The 20,563-nt window shown below is 47.4% G+C and overlaps 2 protein-coding genes across 3 annotated transcripts; both read left to right on the top strand.

Moving 5' to 3' along the window:
* Positions 1 to 3,776: 3,776 nt before the first annotated feature.
* On the top strand, positions 3,777 to 10,131 carry LOC136471987 (homeobox protein rough sheath 1-like). 2 transcript variants are annotated; one of them, XM_066469808.1, is made up of 5 exons: positions 3,777 to 4,396; positions 5,865 to 5,990; positions 6,106 to 6,220; positions 8,567 to 8,667; positions 9,377 to 10,131. In XM_066469808.1, the coding sequence occupies exons 1-4, from the start codon at positions 4,055 to 4,057 to the stop codon at positions 8,647 to 8,649; spliced, it is 666 nt and encodes a 221-aa protein (XP_066325905.1). In that variant the 5' UTR covers positions 3,777 to 4,054; the 3' UTR covers positions 8,650 to 8,667; positions 9,377 to 10,131. The 2 variants fall into 2 exon arrangements, with proteins under 2 accessions (XP_066325905.1, XP_066325863.1); XM_066469766.1 differs by having other exon boundaries at positions 9,365 to 10,131.
* A 1,524-nt stretch (positions 10,132 to 11,655) lies between these two features.
* Positions 11,656 to 19,609, top strand: LOC136453868 (homeobox protein knotted-1-like 12). Its single transcript, XM_066454419.1, has 4 exons — positions 11,656 to 11,857; positions 12,177 to 12,362; positions 18,678 to 18,919; positions 19,061 to 19,609. The coding sequence occupies exons 1-4, from the start codon at positions 11,656 to 11,658 to the stop codon at positions 19,283 to 19,285; spliced, it is 855 nt and encodes a 284-aa protein (XP_066310516.1). The 3' UTR covers positions 19,286 to 19,609.
* Positions 19,610 to 20,563: the final 954 nt, after the last annotated feature.

Genomic DNA, 20,563 nt, shown 5'->3' with positions numbered 1-20,563 from the left:
CCGCACGATCAACCACTACCACACAACGGGCACAGGAACTGAAGCGCCACCACACGTAGGCAGCTCCCCTCTTCCCTAGGCTAGACCTAGAAGAACCCAAATGATAGGTAAGGATAGACACCGAATGACAGGAAAGGAAGCGAAGGGGCGCCCCTTGTAGGCCATGCCGACTCCGTCACGAAAGACGAACATGGGTCTCGGTCGGACATTTCCGACTAAAGCCCTCCGAACCCCGTCGCGTTAGCCATCAAGGTGAGCACCATAAAACCCCCTCTATTTCCTTATAAATCATTTCATATATCCATACATGCACTTCATTCCATACGCCCGCGCCTCCCAGATGATTCGGGCCCTGAATCACCCAGGGGCTCGGGAACTAAGCATCGCATGTGCAGCGAAATGCACCAGAACGCTTCTGTTGCGTCACAAAGCGGCGGTTGCCTCATTCGACATGAGCAAACAACAGAGCCAGGGGAGAAAACCATAGATGAGCACCGTGCGGCCTTCGCCCAGTCTAGCAAACCGGGTCATCTCAACCTTCTCGTTCGATCCTGAACCTCTCGCCAAGCCCACAGAATCTCCATCGAGGGGAGGCCATTAGGCCACCCGGGTTGGTCTCCGGAACGACCTAGGCATCTGCCAGGCTGCAGGTAAAGGAGTAGTGGAATGTCACAAGAGGGCTATACCAACCCTGTCATGAACGACGGACCCGAATTCCACTCGATCACACCCGTTAGCGAGCTCACCTAGCTAGTCTTCGAGCCCGAGCGATCGGGACAGGCGACAAAACTCAGCCCCTCCGGTTGTGAGGAACCGGATGGGGTAATGCAAAAACAACTCACACTGACCCCCATGAAGGCCCGACAAGGCTTGGGGCTCAAATGCCAAAAACCTTGGGACCATGACTCCGAACTCGCGTAATGGCTTCATTTCCGACTGCACTCCAAAGAAATCCAGGGACCGCGACCCCGAACTCGCGTCAACAGGATCTACGACATCCGGCTATGGCTTAGGACCGTGACTCTGAACTCGCGTAATGGCTTCATTTCCAACTGCACTCCAAAGAAATCCAGGGACCACGACCCCAAACTCACATCGACAGGATCTACGACATCCGGCTACGGCTTGGGGCCGTGACTCCGAACTCGCGTATGCTCCAAAAATCAAGGGGCCACGACTCCGAACTCACGTGAAAACTAACTAAACTAACTACCTCAGGCACGGTCACATCCGTCCCCTAAACTAACCATTTCAAAACCACGGCGCACACCAACGCCAGGATCAGAGAGCTCTCTAACTCCCGAACTAACTCCCTCACCCGATCCACGGCGTGCATCAACGCTGGGATCAGGAAGTTGAAAAACGCCTCGGCTGCACAACGACGCCTTGGTTAAATTCCGTCTCAAACAAAAAACACGCACGCTGAAACAAACACCCCCCAGACGGTTCTGCCTGAACCGCGCGGGGGCTCGGGGGCTACACCCGCGGGTGCGCTCGCGTGCACCCACCAACAAGATAAAAATCCCCCAGATGATTCTACCCGAATCATTCGGGGGCTCAGGGGCTCCTGTCGGGTTCATAAACCTAGGGTCCCTCGGGGATTGGCTTCTGCGCCAAGGCTCGGCCCAAGAATCTAAAAATAACAGGGCAAAGGAACGGTCCAGCAACCGACCGGAAGGCCAGGCCCAAGAAGAGCAACGCCTGCTCATCAGCTACTTCGGCCCACCTCTCCGATCGGAGCACTCAATTCGGGCTTCGGCCGCCTCCGGACGGCCTCTCCGATCGGAAGGCCTGCCCCGAGCCCTACTTCCGACTCTGACCCCGCGTCCCTCCGACCAGGGCTCGTAGGAACCCTGTTCACCGCTCTTCTCCGACCGGCGCACTCAGAGCCGACTGGAGCCATCCGACCGGGGACGCCCGCTCGGAAGGAACCAGAAGGCATGCGAAGAAAGGCAAGGCAAGGCTCACAAGTTAAAACCACTATACCAGGGACCATACCTTGCACAAAACAGCACTCTGCGGCCACGCTGACACAAACAGTATTGTAGGCGCCGATGTCTCCTACTACGGTATTGTAGGGGCCGCTAAAACTCTCATACGGTAAAACCCCCCGCATGTCCCTGGACATCGATAGCGGTATGGGCACCAGGATTTACCGTACCGGATGAACATAGCGAGGCTCCTCACATACCTCTAGGTATCAAACATTTACAGGTACTGACGTCAACCCTTCCTGAAGAAGACAGCGCCATCTCCCACATGCACCTGACATTCTACAGTGGCATCAACAGCATTGTGGGGGCCTACCACTATCTGATCCTCATCAGCGTGGGCAACAAGGCTTAAAAACATTCGTACCCTCTCCCTCTTACCTGTAAAGCCATCCCCTTCATCTATAAAAGGGGATGGACTCCCTCCAACAGAGGGGACCGAATGATCGAAGACCGATTCCAGTAGGCTAGAGTTCCTTAGATCTATAGCTCACAACCACAGAACCACCAAGTTCCGACCGCAAGCACACGCTTGAACACCTAGTTCATAGCGAAGTTCCTGTCACTCTCGTCCCTTCCGGTCAGAACCGACCGGACCTCTTGTACACCCCATCTTTCTCCTTCTCGTTTGTAACCCCACTGCAAACTTCGAGCACCTGGGCTCAGGAATAAAGTCACCAACCGACCCCGACTGAACGTAGAGCACGTTGCCCGAACCAGTATAAATCCTATGTCATTGAGTGCTAGGCCACCTCCGATCACAACGTACAGCAAAACTACAAATATTCACTAGTTGATCATATTCTGCACCGACACTATGATTAAATGGACTTTATTCCTCTCTAGTAACTCTGGAGTAACTAAATGAGACTAACCATTTAGGAGGGACTAAAGTTTAAGACCCAAAACCAAACAACCCCTAAGTTGAGTATAGCTCCGCCCATGGGCTCTTGCAGGTATCATACCCGATGGGCGCGGATGTAATGTTATCCATAGGTATAGCCGTATAGGTACGGGTATATAATTTTATTTAACCGGTGAGAGTTCTAAAAAGTTGACTTGGGACGACAAAGCTTGGTGGATTAGTATCTTCGGCAGAGGATATATGCCATGTTTTTCGCTACCATTAATTCAACATAACCTTGGCTTTGATTTATCACTAGAAATCTTGACATGGAGAAAGACCAGATCACCGGAGGTGGAGAGACATGAGATTGAGCGAGAAGGCGCCAACTGATGACACGTACGGGCGGTATGAACACGCACCAGCTAGTAGCATGTTACTTCACCAAGAATCTTTCCATCTTAGTGAAAAGGAGGGGTCAAGCGGCTGAACACATAGTGGTAGGAACAGCCACATAGGAAAAGACGACTGACGGAGAGAGACGACATGCCGGGAACACCACCGCGCGCGGCTGTAGCCTTTAACTTCATTCTACTGTCCCTGAGTCCTGACTGCTCCCTGCCTGCAGAGAGAGACCGTCGACACTGATGGAAACCTCAAAAAATCCGTCCAGCTCCAAGAAACGTCGCAAGCATAGGACTACTGATGAAGAACAAGAAAATATCACGCATCTGCATGTGATATGTATGATGCGTCTGCAACCTTGGTACGGATCTCCTCCTCCCTTCAGACCTCCTCGCATCTCGGTTGGTACCTGTCTATTCGGACCGAGTATTCCCCAGGCGCAGCTGTCGTCCTGTGCGTGTAACAGCGGCAGCTAGCAACATCAGCGCACAGCTGAGCTGCTTCCTCTTTACTCTGACTTACATGGGAACAAAGCCAGCCACCAGCCACACACACGCATATTATCATTCACTCCTGTATACCTTTCCTCCTCTCTTCATCGATCCATCTCCTAATCAGATCCTATCCCAAATATTTATCTCAACCATGCATCTACTGAGTTCATCTCTTCCTTCCCGTCGTCCGATCCATTGCTAGCTAGCTTAGCCTTAGCTAGGGTTTCTTGAGTCGTCTTGGCCTCATCAGTTTTCTTCTTCTTCTTCGATCTGTCTTTTGATTATTGACACAGTGGAAATAAAGAAGCTAGTCAAAAGCCATGGATAGCTTCGGGGATCTTGGCGGAGGTGGGAGCAGTTCCTCCAAGGCTGCTGCTTCCTTCTTGCAGCTTCCGCTGCCGGCATCAACGTCGTCGGCAGAACAGGTGTTTCCGCCGCCGGACGGGCAGCACCATCAGCACCACAGCTCACGCATCGCGTTGCAACAGTTACTGGCCGACCCGTCGGCAGCGCAGCAGCATAGCCATCAGAAGGACGCGGCAGCAATAGTACAGGGAGAGATGTCGCCGGCGGCGGATGGGGATGCCGACACCATCAAGGCCAAGATCATGTCGCACCCCCAGTACTCGGCTCTCCTCGCCGCCTACTTGGACTGCCAAAAGGTTAGTACAAGCCAGCATCCATGCACAGGACTTGTTTAATCCAAGGTTTTAAATCTCCGGCTATAGCTGTCGCTATAGCCGGCAATAGCTGCTCGACGCTGATCAAGCTATTTGGGTTGATGTACAACTTTAGCTCAGCTATAGCTGTTTTAGAGATTATCCGCTAAATACCTTTAGCCGGAAATTAAAAACCTTGGTTTAATCAGGAACTCAGGAGATGTATATATATAAAAGAGTTAAATACGAGAGGTTCTTGAACTTATTACGGTGTGTCATTTAGAAAATGTATTTCTGTGTACGTAAACTTGTTAAATCATACGTTGTAGGTCCATACTTTATCACGTGGTAGAAAAATATACACCCAACCCCCTGAAAAATATGCAAGATATGAAAATCCATCCGTCCTGTACCATCGATGGCTCGCAGCGATGTCAAGTCCTATGGCTTGCTAACTTCCTAAAGAAGCCGTGGGTGCAAGTAATTGGGCCGACGTTCACTATAGTGGGCGAATTTGGAAGAGGAATAAAGGGCGACCGTGAAGCTGGAACACGGCTTTTATTGCCGGCGAGGCAGGGCAGGCAGAGGCTCGGCTGGGGCTTGGGCTGGCGTCTATGTCGTGGCTGGGGCACCGACTTGCGCAGGCATTGATGGCACACAGCCTCGGGACGAGGCGAGGAACAGAGGTACTCGGCGTGGACGACGGGCATGGCGTGCAGACGTGCTGTCACGATTGCGTTAAGGTTCAAACCGCGGCAGGGCAGTCCAGTGCCAAGGCGTTGGGACGGAGCGAGGCAGCAGCACAGGCAGAGGGCGCTCGGTCGTGGAGGGCAGCGAGGCCATTGGCCGCAGCAGGCGAGCGCAGCGCCTCGACGCGACAGGACCGCGGTCAGCAGAGCGCAAGGACAAGGACCCTCGGCTTCCGATCCAGAGCGCCGCACACGTCGCTGTATGTTCTCTTCCCTTGACGTCGATTCTGTAGACGAGTAGGTGTCGGCGCTTGCGGCAGGAGGCGCGTTACACGATGGCGAGGTGGGCGACGACGAGCTCGACCGACGTGAGGAACATGGCCTCGACGGCGACGAGGTGGCCCCTCCCCTGCCACTCGAGTCCTGCGCCGGCGACGCAGAACACGGCGATGGCCTTGGCGAGGACATAGCAGAGGGAGGCAGCGCGCACACGAGCAGCGGCGTCTTCATCTCCTCCATCGCAGGCTGATATGTTTAGGGGCATCTTTTTTCAGGGGGTTGGGTGCATATTTTCCTGCCACATGGCAAGTATGGACCTAAAGTATATCATTTAGCAAGTTTACGTATCTAAAATTTCATTTTTCAAGTTTACGTACCTAAGTGACACCCATGACAAGTTTAAAGGTCTCTCGTGCATTTAACTCTGTATAAAATAAAATCTTACTAGCTACTGCTATATGTCATGGATTCGATTATGTTGTCCATTGCATATATATATATAGGTCGGCGCGCCTCCGGATGTGTCGGATAGGCTCTCGGCCATGGCGGCGAAGCTGGACGCACAGCCGGGGCCAAGCCGGTGGCGCGAGCCGACGACACGGCCTGACCCGGAGCTCGACCAGTTCATGGTACCTACGCTGCTTTGATCCATCGATGGATTCGTCGCATGCGATACTTCTTTGTCCATGCATGGTATCCATCTCAAATAATCATCCGCATCACCTGCTTGTCACTCTGATGCAGGAGGCCTACTGCAACATGCTGGTGAAGTTCCAGGAGGAGATGGCGCGGCCGATCCAAGAGGCAACGGAGTTCTTCAAGAGCGTGGAGAGGCAGCTGCAGCTCGGCTCGATCTCCGGTAACTATTTCTCTATGGTTCGTTCTTCGTTGCAGACAGGTAGCTTACCACGTCGTGAAATGTTGTTGGGTTTATGCCATGGAACTGAGCCAGCTGCCCCCCCCCCCCCCCCCCCCCCCCCCCCGCTTTGGATTCGTGCTGCTGATACGGGTGATTTTTGTTGCTTTGTTTATTCTGGGAGAGGGGATAAGGTTTGCATGTATTAGTCCACTTGTTTGATGATTGAGGCATAATAGAGAGCACTTATCAGTAGTAGTATAGTGAGCATCACGAGGCCACTGTTAGCTCCAGGTTTCATGGCTCTCCACCTCTCGTTTATTGGCTTTAACTCGCATCCACTACGGGAAACCGACGATTTGCCGAGTGCCGGAATCTTTGCCGAGTGTATTTTATCGGGCACTCGGCAAAGACCGTGTTTGCCGAGTGCCAAATAAAATACACTCGGCAAACAAAAACACACGGCAAAATACGTCTTTGCCGAGTGTTTTTTTTCTGGCACTCGGCAAAGATGTATTTTGCCGAGTGCTATTTTTTGGCACACGGCAAAATACGTCTTTGCCGAGTGTTTTTTTCTGGCACTCGGCAAAGATGTATTTTGCCGAGTGCCTTTGTTTTGGCACTCGGCAAACAGGCTTTTTGCCGTGTGCATTTTTTTTTGCCCTCGGCAAATCAGTTTTTCGAAGCAATTTTTGAGGCCCTAAATGAATTCAAATGAAAAACTTTTCAACTACAAAGTTGTATAACTTCTCAAGATCTACAAAGTTTATTTTGGTCATTTCTTCATTTAACAAAGCGACAATAACGTTGTTCATAAAATCTACATCTCTCATATTAGTTTCATGAAAGTAAAAGAGAGATATATAAGATTTGTGAATAATGTTACTACCACTATGTCGGATGAACAAATGACCAAAATAAACTTTGTAGATCTTGAGAAGTTATGAAATTTTGTAGTTGGCAACATTTTGATTTGAAATCATCTTGTCATGCAAAAACGACGTTTGAATTTGAAAATTTTAAAATTTGAATTATTCAAAAGACCTCGGATGGAAAAACTTCCTAAATGAAAATTGTAGATCTCCAAAAGTTATGAAACTATGTAGTTGACAACTTTTTGATTTGAAATCATCTTATCATGCAAAACTACGTTTGAATCTCTAAAATTTGAAATTCGAATTTTTCAAACGACCTCGAATGGGAAAACTTCCTAAATGAAAATTGTAGATCTCGAAAAGTTATGAAACTTTGTAGTTGACCACTTTTTAATTTGAATTCGTTTAGGACCTCAAACAAACAATTTACTCTCGATTTAAAAAAACAATTTAAAAAATATGTTATAGAAAAGAAGAAAAAAATACTGAAAAAGAAACTTAATTTACCGAGTGCCTCACTTCTGACACCCGACAAAAAGGGGTTTGCCGAGTGCCAGATTTTGCACACTCGGCAAACCCCCACTCGTATACCCCCGCATCCGGCCGCACACAGCCACACACGCGCACACCCACCCGTGCCGCACACGCACACAGGCACACCCGTCCCCGGCTGCCGCCGCCGCCCCTACCCCCGGCCGCCAAAACTGAAGTGGCTTGTAATCCGACATCTTGAGCTAATCCCAGGATCAAATTCGTGCACCACTTGTTCCCCTCTCCAAAACTGAAGTTTTTATTTTTGTGTGATTTTCGGAGGCATTTTTAGTGATTTTTGGTTCGTCGAATTTGGTTGTGATTGGGGTGAAACTTCTTGAGGGATTTTGGTGCTAGGACATGTGTGATCAAGGCTAGGGTGATCCCCTAACAAATCCTTCACTTGAGCACCACGATTTTATTTTTGGGGATTTTTCGAGTTCTCGCACGTGATCTGGATTTTCTAGAGTTTGAGCACGAATTGAGCGATGATTTCTTAGGAATAGCTTACCTACTCTGTGGTGATTGCCTGTGCAAAGTTTGGGGATGAATCGTATTGTTTTGGTCGAGTTCCCGTCGAATTTTTGGCGCTCGCCCGTGTCTGTTTCTTGCGCTCGGTCCCAGTTCGTAATTCTCAGGTGCAGCTCGCAGGCGCCGGTGCCTTCACCGGTCAAAACCTGTGTGTGCTCGTGCAGACCCGAGCCTGCTCCATCCCTCTGTTTGCAGTTCGGCGCGGCAGTGTCCAGTCCTCGCCGAAGCTCACTCGCCTCTGGTTGGCCGTGCTCAGCTTCCAAGCACCAATCGGTGCTCATCCAGAACCCGTGCATGCACAGCACCAAGAGCAGGAGCAGCAGTTCACATTAATTGGATTTTCAGCAGCAGTAGGCTTTTGCTAATTCCATTTTCAATCGGCAACTTGGCTGGCTTCTTTCTTTTGCCACAGGGTGCAGGTTTGCAATGCTTTGGATTCAGAGCAGCAGCTGGACATGGATTCAGTGCTTGTGCAATATAAGCACCTTGCTGTGAATTCATCAGTTTGAGCAGGTAAGCAACAAGTTTCAGTTCTCAAACTGTCAATTGTTACTTTTGTGCTTCACCGACCAATCATCCAGTAATTGTGACATGTTTGCCTGCAGCTCTAATTAATTATTCTAGTGCTCGGTTCATACATGCTTGGAATTAAATACTTGTTTAATCCTTCCTAGCTTTGAAATAGGATGCATGTGTGTCGGCAGTAGAACTGCTTCTGTACCTTGTTAGTTCTCTAGATCGATTCTCTGTTTTGAAGTATTTCTTTGTACTGAACTTAGCATATCTACACTGTCATCTATTTAACCTTGCACATAATCGAAAGGACATGGATTACAGTACATTTGAACTATTTAATTGCAATTTATGCAACCTCTGGGCTGTTTAATTGGGCGTGATGATGTTGGTGTAATTTACATTTTTGTATATATGCTCCTAGACATTCACTAATTTGCTGCTTAATTGCAGCAGTATTGTAGTATTAGGTGAGTGTGTTTAAGGATAAGTTACCTTTTGCTGCACTTTATAACCAGAAACGAAATGGTTGTAGTAGGTGAGTGTGGCTAATGATTTGTGCTCTCTGAACTATACATTTTCTTTCAGTTCCACACATTTTATTCACACTCTCATGGTATTACAATTAAACTGAAATGATTTGTGCTATCTGAACTATGTGTCTTACCATATAAAAATTATGTGTTATGTTTGTGAGGACTCTGGGCAGTCCAGACTTCAGTACATGTTCCAGCACAGGACGTCGGTGTCGCAGGCTGAGTGGAGCATGGCGTCCAACGAGTCGCTCTTCAGCATCCAGGGCGCCAGCGACCTGTACCCCGGCAGCAGGTCGCACTTCGACTTCTACTACTACGAGGCCATGGCGGAGGCGGCGGACTCCAAGCTGCCGTCCCAATGTACTGCACTGCACCGTGATGCCCGTTCTTGATCTTGTCTTGTCGGCAACGACCGTGCAAATTAAGCAATCCATGGCTGGAACAGTAGTATATGCTGAGAAAAAAAATATTTTTTTTCTTTGGAAAATAGGTTTGCCGAGTGTAATATCAAAAAAACACTCGGCAAACAGTAACAGTACGCTGAGAAAAAAATATTTTTTTTTCTTTGGAAAATAGGTTTGCCGAGTGTAATTCCAAAAACACTCGGCAAACAATAATCCTTTGCCGAGTGTATTTTGGAAAAACACTCGGCAAACCACTTTTTTTTGCCGAGTGTCAAATTTGACACTCGGCAAACCATTTGCCGAGTGCGCGATAAAAAACACTCGGCAAATAGCTGTTTGCCGACAAAACAATGCCGTGTGCGGTTTGCCGAGTGTTACACTCGGCGAAGCCTTTGCCGAGTGTTTTTTGGTCTTTGCCGAGTGCCTGTGGCACACGGCAAAACTACTGTATCCCGTAGTGTATCGTATAATGCAATATTGGAGACCTGATGTGCCATGGAATAACGCTGGGGCACAATTTTCAATTTTGGATACCCTCTTCAGTTACATGCACTGTTACTGACGAACCACATCAGATCAGAGTTACTAGTTTCTCTATATTCAGCCATCACTGTTTCTTAGTTTTATTTACCACCCACACACGTCTTGTATGTCTTTCACTGTGTGTTGTTGTACTCCTATATACCTTTGTGTGTAGCTAGTAAGAAAGGGAGATTCATACAACTAAGGCCCCGTTTAGTTGAAGCCAAAAACCAAAATTTTTTTGCATAGTATCCGTCACATCAAATCTTGCGGCGCATGCATGGAGTATTAAATGTAGACGAAAAAAAAACTAATTTCACAGTTAGCTGAGAAATCGTGAGACGAATCTTTTAAGCCTAATTAGTCTATAATTGGACAATTTTTGTCAAATAAAAACGAAAGTGCTACAGTAGCCAAAAGCCAAAAAATTTTGGAACTAAACGGGGCCTAAGCAAAGTACTATACCTAAGCTCGTTTAGTAGGCATATACAGTTAGTGGTTGGAAATTGGGCCGCACGTGTGGTGGTGGATGAGCGGTGCAACCTGATCACTGGCTAATAAGTCAGGGCTAAAAATATGGCTTATTTATTGTGAGAGAAAAATATTGTTTGTTGACTAAAAAATACGGTTTATAAGCCAAACGAACGGAACGATTATGGGTCTCCAAATAAATAGCGGCTTCAGTACTGTTCGAGATAGATAAATGTACTGTTGCTATACTGTTTGCTTTGTCTCTTGATCTACTCCTACAGTAGGGTACAAGAACCCAAGCTATGACACACTTGAGTACTTGTCATATGTATGGTTGCTTGCGTCCTTCCTAGTCATTGGTAGCGCCGCTATTTCTTTCAATAACCATCTGCTCATGTAGTACTATAGTGATACATATAATAACAGTAATAGTAAATATAATAGTAATAAAATTAAGGAACCCAGGTTAATTACACGAAGATGTAATTAATGATAAGTTGATTTATCTTGTATTATAGTTCTATAATATTCTAGAACAGCTATGTTTGATATATACATGATACATAAATTACTTGTAAAGTTCATTCAAAATGACATTTTTTGTGACCATAGTGTTTACACGAAAAAAAAACAGTGGTAGTTATGCATTAGAAAAAGAATCCTGTCCGATTTTTTTTTCTTCTTCTACACATGCCTTTGTACTTCGGAGCATACATATGGTTTGCTGCTGCCCGCGCACTCTGACATGGTTTTATGCTTTGCCGATGGATAAATTCTTAAAAGAGTTAAATACACCGGTGGCCCTTGAACTTGTGTCTGCGCATATGGGTCCATGAACTTGGAAAATGTATTTCTGAATCCCTAAACTTATTAAGCGGTGCATCGCATGCCCATGCCAGTCACGTGGACATTTTTTACTGACATGGCACGCTAGCCCGGCATGTATTTTTCAATTAACCCCTCACATCAGTTATCCTTATTAAAAATAGACCCTTCTCTCTCTCTCTCTCACCGTCCCGCTTGCTGGAGCAACGCGCTGTCGAGACCGTGGCCGCATGTCGCTAGCGCTCGCCGTCGCCCACCTCACCATGGCATACAGCACCTCCTGCCACATGTCGCTCGCGCTCGCGCCGTCGCTCACCTCGCCAACCAAGGCCGTCGTCGTGTTCTGCATCGCCGGTGCCAGACTCGAGTGGCAGGGGAAGGGCCACCTCGTCTCCGTCGAGGCAATGTCTTCGTGTTTTGCATCGGCGTCACGTACGGCTTCCGCTCCCACTTCCTGCCCGGGCGAGGCACGTCGACGTACGACACCGCCGTCGCGTCCTCCTTCGAAGCCCCTGTCTACCTGTCGCCCTGCAACCATCTCGCCCACGTGATTGGCTGCTGTGGGAAGAGAACACGCAGCGAGGAGCTCTGGATCGGACGCCGAGGGTCCCCTGCATTTGTCAGACGTGCGTGGCGGCGCTAGAGCTGAAGCGGCATAATGTCGAGCACCGAACGCCGTGGGGGAACATGCTCACAAGAACGACGGACAACGACGATGCGGGACTCCTTGTGTGCGTGCATGACCGCGCAGCACGCGCCGGAGGCGGGCGTGGCCACGGTCGGGTACTCGGGTGCGGCTACGACCTGACGGGGGACCTCCGCCTGGGCCACGCCAAGCCTGGTGGCCGCCTCGTGGACCTCGACACTGCCGGTGCGGGCAGTGACACGTCCTCGCGGGAGCTGGCGGGCGTGCCGGCCTGGGTCGTTGCTGACAAGGGTGAGCGCACATGGTTCCGCACTTCCACTCCGATGTGCTCCCCTTCGTCGAGATGGCGGAGCAGGTGAACCGATAGCTGTCACAACGGTTGCAGCCACGACGCCTCTGCCACACGCAGCCTCTGCTTCGACGCCCGCCTCGTCGAGCTCTACAGCGTCCTCAAGGACCGAGTCAACCAAGCAGAACCTTCCGCCCTTCGAACGCGTGCAAGAAGCTAGCTAGCTGGCAAGACTCCAGAGGCCATGCATCTGGTCTCGCCGTACAACCCGCGTGCCCGACTGGCTACGCGCGGTGCGCCCTACGGCCAGCGCCCTGCGACCGTGCTCGCGCTCGCGGCAGGCAGCCCGCGCAACCTCCTAGCTGCAGCCCTGCGCGTCCTCCGCGCCTGAGTGCCTGCGTCCTCCCTCGCGCGACCTCCGTGCCCGTGGCTGGCGGCCAGCCCCGCGCGGCCCCCTGCGTCGGCGACCGGCGGCCCGGGGGCAGGTGACTTGGCCAGCGGCGGCGGCCGTGCTCCAGTCGGCAGCGGAGGAGCTCGCGCGGCAACTGCGGTGCCGGGAGGCTTGGCCGAGGGGCGTGGAGTAGCCTGCGGCCACGTTCTCGACAGCGTGCTCCAGCAAGCGGGACGGTGAGAGAGAAAGAAGGGTCTATTTTTAATAAGGATAACTAACGTGAGGAGTTAATTGAAAAATACATGCCATGCTAGCGTGCCACGTCAGAAAAAAAAACATCCACATGACTGGCATGGGCCTATGGTGCACCGCTTAACAAGTACAAGGACCCAGAAATGCATTTTGCAAATTCATGGGCTTAAGTGCCGCTGGTGTATTTAACTCTTCTTAAAATAGATGGCTTCGTTATAGGGTATGCAGTATCATGCATATTTTCTGGAGCACTTTTGTAGTATCACGTTGTTTTTTGGATCATTCAACTTTAGTCATGACGAGATTAGATCTAATATAGTATTTATAGTATTACGTAGATTAAAAAAAAATCCTGGATGCACATAATTTAGCAGTTCATATCTACACAGGGCAAAATAGCAAGTGTCTGAATTGTACGATGCACAGCCCTTCCTCCATCTGCTACTATACAATACAATCACATGTTCTCTACAATGTATTACAACTTTACAGATCTCATCAATTCTCATTACTTGCTTGCCCCCAAATCAAATATGGAACGAAATCTACATTATGTTTTTGCATGCTGCGTGAAAACTGAATGGCAATTGGGCCATGGCTTCAGGATAGGTGCCCAAACATTCGTCAGAACATATGTACATATACAACATTACTTGCAATCTGCATGTAGCTAGGCTTCTTCCCACAGTATTTTATTTGGTGAATAGAAGCATACTATATATGTTCTCTGACTGTATGGTTATTAATCTGCACTCGTTGGAGGCATATGGATGAAACGGAATAGTTTGTGAGACTGTTCTCCCATGTATGATTGCTTGATCCACAGTGAATGGCCCGTAATAAGAGAAAAGAAACACCTGGAATCAATGAACTGTTTGTTTACAACGATGGCACACCTAATGACCCTACCAAATAAGGATATGCACTTCCTTTATACAATAATAACTAGAAGGATACCCATGCATTGCATGCATGAGCTGGACCTGCATGTTATTGTATAGGTTCGGATCAAAACTGGGCAAGCTAATGGTATAATCCAATAAGAAAACTAATGGAGTACCAGACTGATTTATAAGACGATGGGATGGCAAATGCAAACAAAAAGCATGATGTAGATGCATGTCTTGTATTTTGATAGACTAAAAATAGTAATTGCACATAGCGGGGATGATGTGGACTGTTTTAGCCATTGGTGGGGGATGAAGTGGATTTTTTGCATGGAGAGATCGAAGGCGGCTAGTGGGGAATGACGTGGATATATTGCATGTTGAGATTGAAAGTTAGTATGGTTTGCTTTTATAATAGATATAGATATAGATATAGGATAGAATGCAGATTTTTGACAAATTGAAATTAGTAATTGTACTTAGTGAGGATGGTGTGGACAGTTTGAGCATTTATTTGTGGGGGATGAAGTGGATTTCCTGCATGAAGAGATCTATAATAGATATATGTATTATCTAATCAATAGTTTGCTTTTATAATAGATATAGATATAGATCTAGATTGAAAGTTAGTGGAAGATAATGTGGCATTTAGTAGGAAATAACATGGATAGCTTGCATGTTTAGATTGAAAGTTAGTAGAATTTGCTTTTATATGAATGATTATAGTATAATTTTTTGATAAGGAATGTGTAAATTTATATGTTATCATTATTAAGGCCCCAACTACTAGTGATGTTAAAACCAGTACATATCGTATAAAATCTTTCATAGGCTACCGGTTTATCCATATATTGGCTAATAATTGTTAACTGGTGAGTTGCTATGAATCAACCTTCATCCTAAAAACATTATTCGAAACAAAAAAATCAAAATATTAATCATTATTTAATGTTTTGCTATAACACTGTGTACCACTACCTTATGAAAGTGGGACAATATAAATAACGCTAATATTGGATGATTTGTATGAAGTCTAGGCTATTTATATAAAGTACAAGGCGGCTTGATGATCTCAAGCAAGTTCAGAGATAGAGATGGAAACCAATCCTATCCTACTATATCAATGCATGGGATCCTTTCAAATCCATGTCATATACTCTAGCATTCCCTCCTCCCCCGCTGTCATAGTGTGAGCAAGGCAGACGCTTAGAATGGAGGGGAAACCAACAAAGTAGACGATAATAGCCCTTTTGTTGCCAAGGTAGCCGAGAACAGTGCATTGTGGACATCGCCATGGAGGAGAGAGTTGCAGGTCCAAAGCACCAACACTAGCATACTCGTGCATAGAATTAGTGTAATCTGGTCAAACGCCGGCTTGACTAGTAGTGCGGTGATCTCAATGGGACAACTTTGGTAGCTAGAGAGCAGGAATGTGCTAACTCAAATCAATACCTTGCACGATGAAGAGGACTAGCGGCATGAAGCACGACTACTGCCCAATTGGGTAGCTATCGTGTTGATAATGGCATGGTCACATACCGTTGGTTCTCGGAGGTGCGATGGTTTGTATTAGTCATCGACGACAGACCAACGATGATGATCTAATGTGACAATAATCGAGTAGATGGGTTCTCGATTGGTACAAAGGACGTAGTCTTGTTGACGAGGGTCAAGCCATGTCATTATCTAGAGGTGGACATGAAATGTGATCGTTAATGATCAACAGTGAGATGCAACCCAATCTGTGATTGAGATATAGAAAACCCCATCTAGAAAATATTAGGAAAAACTGTAGGCCGAACAATAGTAGACAACATGAACACTAAACTATGGGTTGCAGACCCTGGGAGAGTGATGTGATCATCTTTCGAGGGTTGATGCGGTGGATGCTACCAAGGCAGTGGCTTTGGAACACCGCCAGTTCTGTACCATGTGAGGATGTGAATATTGCAAATATTAGATGATTTGTATCAAATGTTGGATGATTTGTATTAAGTCTCATAGGTTATTTATATAGAGTACACAGTTGCTCGAAGGGAAGTGTTTAAATTGATCTCATACTTCAATACACACCACAACGAAAAGAAAACCAAATTATTGGATTAGGACATCAATATGCACCACAAAAACAACCAAATTATTGGATTAGGACATCAATATGCACCACAAAAACACAACACAACCACACAACCACCTTTCACCATTGCCACTTCCAAGAAAGAGAAAACACGCCAAACTACACACAGCGGCGGTGGCCTTCATACTGCAACATCGTCATCAAACTATAGGAAGCCAACATGTCGATAAGAATTCATTAGCGCCTGTGTCGTGAGACAATATGTCTCGCCCGATCTAACCACTACTTTGCATGGCTAGCGGCCATAGTCCGCTATAAAGAGTCACACCATATCGTTGTCGCTTGTGCATCTACTGATAGTGTCCTTCACTGAACTGAACCCTGCCATGCATGTAGGGCTAGCTATTGTAGAATGCTACAAGACTCCAAGCTGGTATGCAATGGCTTCCTCTTGACACCACCAAGTCGCCACATCCTCTAAGATTAGCTAGGCTACCAACAAAGCCACAAGCACCATGGCACCGGTGTTCTCAACTCACACAACATAGTTATCATCTGCCTTCTCGCTAGATTAGTGTTGTCATGACTATAATTGGGAAATATGATGCCATCACTTCTTAATTAAATTATTTTTGTATGAGTAGAAAAAATTGTGCTTATGATCTAATTGGAACGGCATAAGTGCTGAAGAGTTTAACTTCATAGGGGGTTTAGGTCACCGTCGTAGCATTTTATATTTCAACGCACACATCTTCTGACAAGGACACTATTAAGTTGTTGGTTTAGAGGAAATTTAATTGACTTCCATTTCAATTATACTAGTATAGTGCTCGTGCTAACGCTACGGCTTTATTTCAGGGATGTACATGGAAACAACCAAACAACGATTTTTGTTTCTAGAGTTCAACTTTCACACAATTGTATATGACCATGTATATACAATCTGAGAAACACTTACACGTAACAAGGCATAATAAAGTTATTTCTCGCATTAACCATATAATTTACAATCTGCCTAAATCCTTAAACATGTCTTGGGGATCTTCATGGCCACTTCATGCAAATTTCATCCCAAATAATCAAAGATGTCGTACCAAGCTTCTTAAAGTAGATATAGCTTCTTAAAGTAACTCTATAATTCACTTTTGATAAATGAAAGAAAAAAAATGTATTTGATCTTTTCTAAAATTAAATAGTAGATATAGTCGTAAATATATGTGCGCAACCGCAATGGATATTTATCTGGTTGTTCCTTGGTTTCTCCCTCTCTCCCATCCTGTTTTTCTTTCTTCAGATGATTTTCGGGTATTAGAAAGCTAACTAATGAAAATTATTGGACAAAAGAAAAAAACATTTCTTCTTGGCATAATCAACTAATTTATCAAGTAAGTTTTAAGTACACCATCTGTTTGAAATTGTAAGTCGTTCCAGCTTTTCTAGATACATACTCCCTCTATTCCAAATTATAAATCGTTTTGACTTTTTTGGTTCATCCATTTTGCTATGTATCTAGACATATTATTGTGTCTAAATGCATAACAAATTAGATGTACCAAAAAAATCAAAACGACTTATAATTTGGAATGGAGGAAGTAGTTTTTACTATGTATATAGACATAATATATATTTAGGTGCATAGCAAAAGCTATATATCTAAAAATTAGAACAAAACTAATTGTCTCTAGCTTGCGTGTTCTATTTCATAATGGCCTTTTATTTTCATAATCATGTGTCAAGTCGGTTCGTTTATTTTGTAAACTCGGTCGGGGCGTATAGTGTGTTACTTCTAACTTCTCTCTTTGGAGGATGAAACCGGATATTTCTTCTATTTTTAAAAAAAAAAATAGGCAAAACCAAATGTGCTAAACCTCTTCATTGATCTCCTCTCTGTGGGCTCGGACTGTAAGTGACCCGTTTTGCTTCCTTGTCCGCCGTTGGTATTTTATGAGAAGAAAGGGGTAGACCTTTCCAGGTTTAGCCACGCTGCAGACGCTCCACTGCTCCTACTGACGTATGGGGTCACCAAACCAGGTCCCACGTGTTCTTGACGGAAACATGCGAGTGGGTATGTTGGCAGGTCTGTCGCCATTACTTATTGACGCAATACCAGAACGGCACGGAGAGTTTTGGAAGGGGCGCGTCAGATGGAGCCGGGATCGGTGTGGGTTTTTCCATTATAATGACAATTCTAAAAATTGCCTTGATCGGAGTCACGTATCTGTCCTTCCTATTTGCCTTGGCTGACTTCCATATTTGTCTTGATTGACTTCCATTGGTTTCCATTTTATCGTAGACTACGGGATGTGCTGAAAATTGCCTTGATCGGAGTCACGGATCCCTCCTTTCTATTTGTTTTGACTGACTTCCATATTTGCCTTGATTGACTTCCATTGGTTTCTATTTTACCGTAGACTGCGGGATGTGTGAGGCGTGCGTTGAAGCCTGGGTGGGGGAGAATACTGTATATATGTGCATGAGCAGTATTTGATCAGAGCAAGACTGTTCATTCGTACCATCACACCACCTATCTAAACAGGCTGAATTAATTGGGAGCTTGTTGGCTTGTAATTCGTGTGGCCCTTTGGTTACCACACAAACGTTGTCAGAAGTGGTCTAGCTAATCTTTATTATCTTTGGAACCAATAATTAAAGTGTGGCAAGCAAACTTTAACCAACTTTGTTGGTTGCTGATCATCATCTTTAACTGCAGACAGTAACTGTGAGGTGTCCGGGTCGTCCGAGGATGAGCAGGACGCGAGCTGTCCTGAAGAGATCGATCCCTGCGCCGAGGACATGGAGCTCAAGCACCAGCTCCTGAGGAAGTACGGCGGCTACCTGGGCGGCCTTCGCCAGGAGTTCTCCAAGAGGAAGAAGAAAGGGAAGCTCCCCAAGGAAGCGAGGCAGAAGCTGTTGCACTGGTGGGAGCTGCACTACAAATGGCCCTATCCTTCTGTAAGCTAAACCCTATATATATCCATCCATGCATTACTAATTCAAGCTCTTCTTGTATGGCAACTACTGTGTTGCATTGCCAAAGAAAAACTGAAGCTTTTGATGCATGACTGTTGTGAGTACGTACTCATCTATTGTCAGGAGACGGAGAAGATGGCGCTGGCAGAGATGACAGGGCTGGACCAGAAGCAGATCAACAACTGGTTCATCAACCAGCGGAAGCGGCACTGGAAGCCTGCGTCGGAGGACATGCCGTTCGCGATGATGGAGGGCGGGTTCCACGTCCCGCAGGGCACCGCGGCGCTGTACATGGACAGGCCGCCGCCGTTCATGGCGGACGGCATGTACCGGCTGGGGTCGTCGTGAGGGCCGGGACTCTCAGCTCGTGTGTGTCTGCTGGTGCGTGTCTCCCATGCGTGTGCATGCTCGATCGGATCGACGTCCAGCAAAGTTGCCGGCCGGCCGGTGGTGTATGTTTAGTTTGGGTTACCGTGGAGAGTAAACTCCGATCGATCCATGGTAGCGGCATGCAAGGTAAAATCTTAAAGCAGGTCCCGGTAAGACGGTGATTGTTGAGGTAGTAGTGATTGAAGTGACGGTGGCCATTGCTGCTATTCGGCTGTAAATATACAGTTTCGGTTTGATACTTTTTGCTCTCGACGATCTGTAGTAATTCTGCAAAGTCGTTGTAGGCACCATGTTTTTCTCTCTTTTTTCCATAAAGACGACTGATAATAAACCTCTATGCATTGCATCGGTATATTCTCAGCTTGTGCCCTTCTGGTAAACCGGAGGGGAGAGGGATGGAACGGTACGATTTGTAACTGTTAGTCTGTTACCCAGATGAGATCCAGATCGATGGACCGACCATTTCTTTGCGCAGCACAGGTGCCATGCCATTCTACCTGCAGTCCTACTACACACATGTCGTTGCTCTTCGCTAGTAAACCTGTGCTGCGATTGCCGCCCGCGTCCTGTCATCCTGTGCGACTCACGTGGTGCCCGTGGGCAACCAATCCGCACCGAGCACGGAGCTAATAAGCTGCCCGGTGCCCGTACGTGGGTGGTACGCCTGGCCACAAATGCTGCACCCTTCACAGCGCGGCGGAACAGGCGAACAACAGCCAGCATGCAGCGCCTGATCATGATGACCGATCCATGCATCCATCTCGCGTCAGCATGAGTCGTCGGGGCGTTTTATGCCTGCCGCCGCGCGCGACCGGCGGCACTGTGACTGTAGCACGAACAGTACGTGGCCGGCGCGGCAAAGACGGCCAATGAACTCGGCAGCGCTGTCGTAATGACGCGGGCCGGACCGCGCGGCGCCGGAGCGGGCCAACGCACGGCTCTATCCGTGTGGACTGTGGGCGACGGCAGGCGTGTACTTAAATCTCCACTGTAGATGCGCGGCAGGCCGGACGCCCCTGTGACAACAACGTTGGAGCTGCAGCATTAACTGCGCCCCGGCCGGCCGGCCGGCGCCCCCGCGTCCGTCCTGGCCTCCTGAGTGTGCGGTGTGCCCCCCGCCCCCCCCCGGCGTAGGGGTCACGACACTACTCACAGGTGGAGGAACGGGAACGTACATGACGTTGGTCGTCCGTTCCTTGAGCGCCGGATGACATGCGCAGCTGCTGTGTCTCACAG

Source organism: Miscanthus floridulus, chromosome 1 (assembly GCF_019320115.1).
Source record: "Miscanthus floridulus cultivar M001 chromosome 1, ASM1932011v1, whole genome shotgun sequence".
Lineage (NCBI taxonomy): Eukaryota > Viridiplantae > Streptophyta > Magnoliopsida > Poales > Poaceae > Miscanthus > Miscanthus floridulus.
Note: the sequence above shows the minus strand (reverse complement) of the source record. Positions and strands in the feature narration are given on the sequence as shown.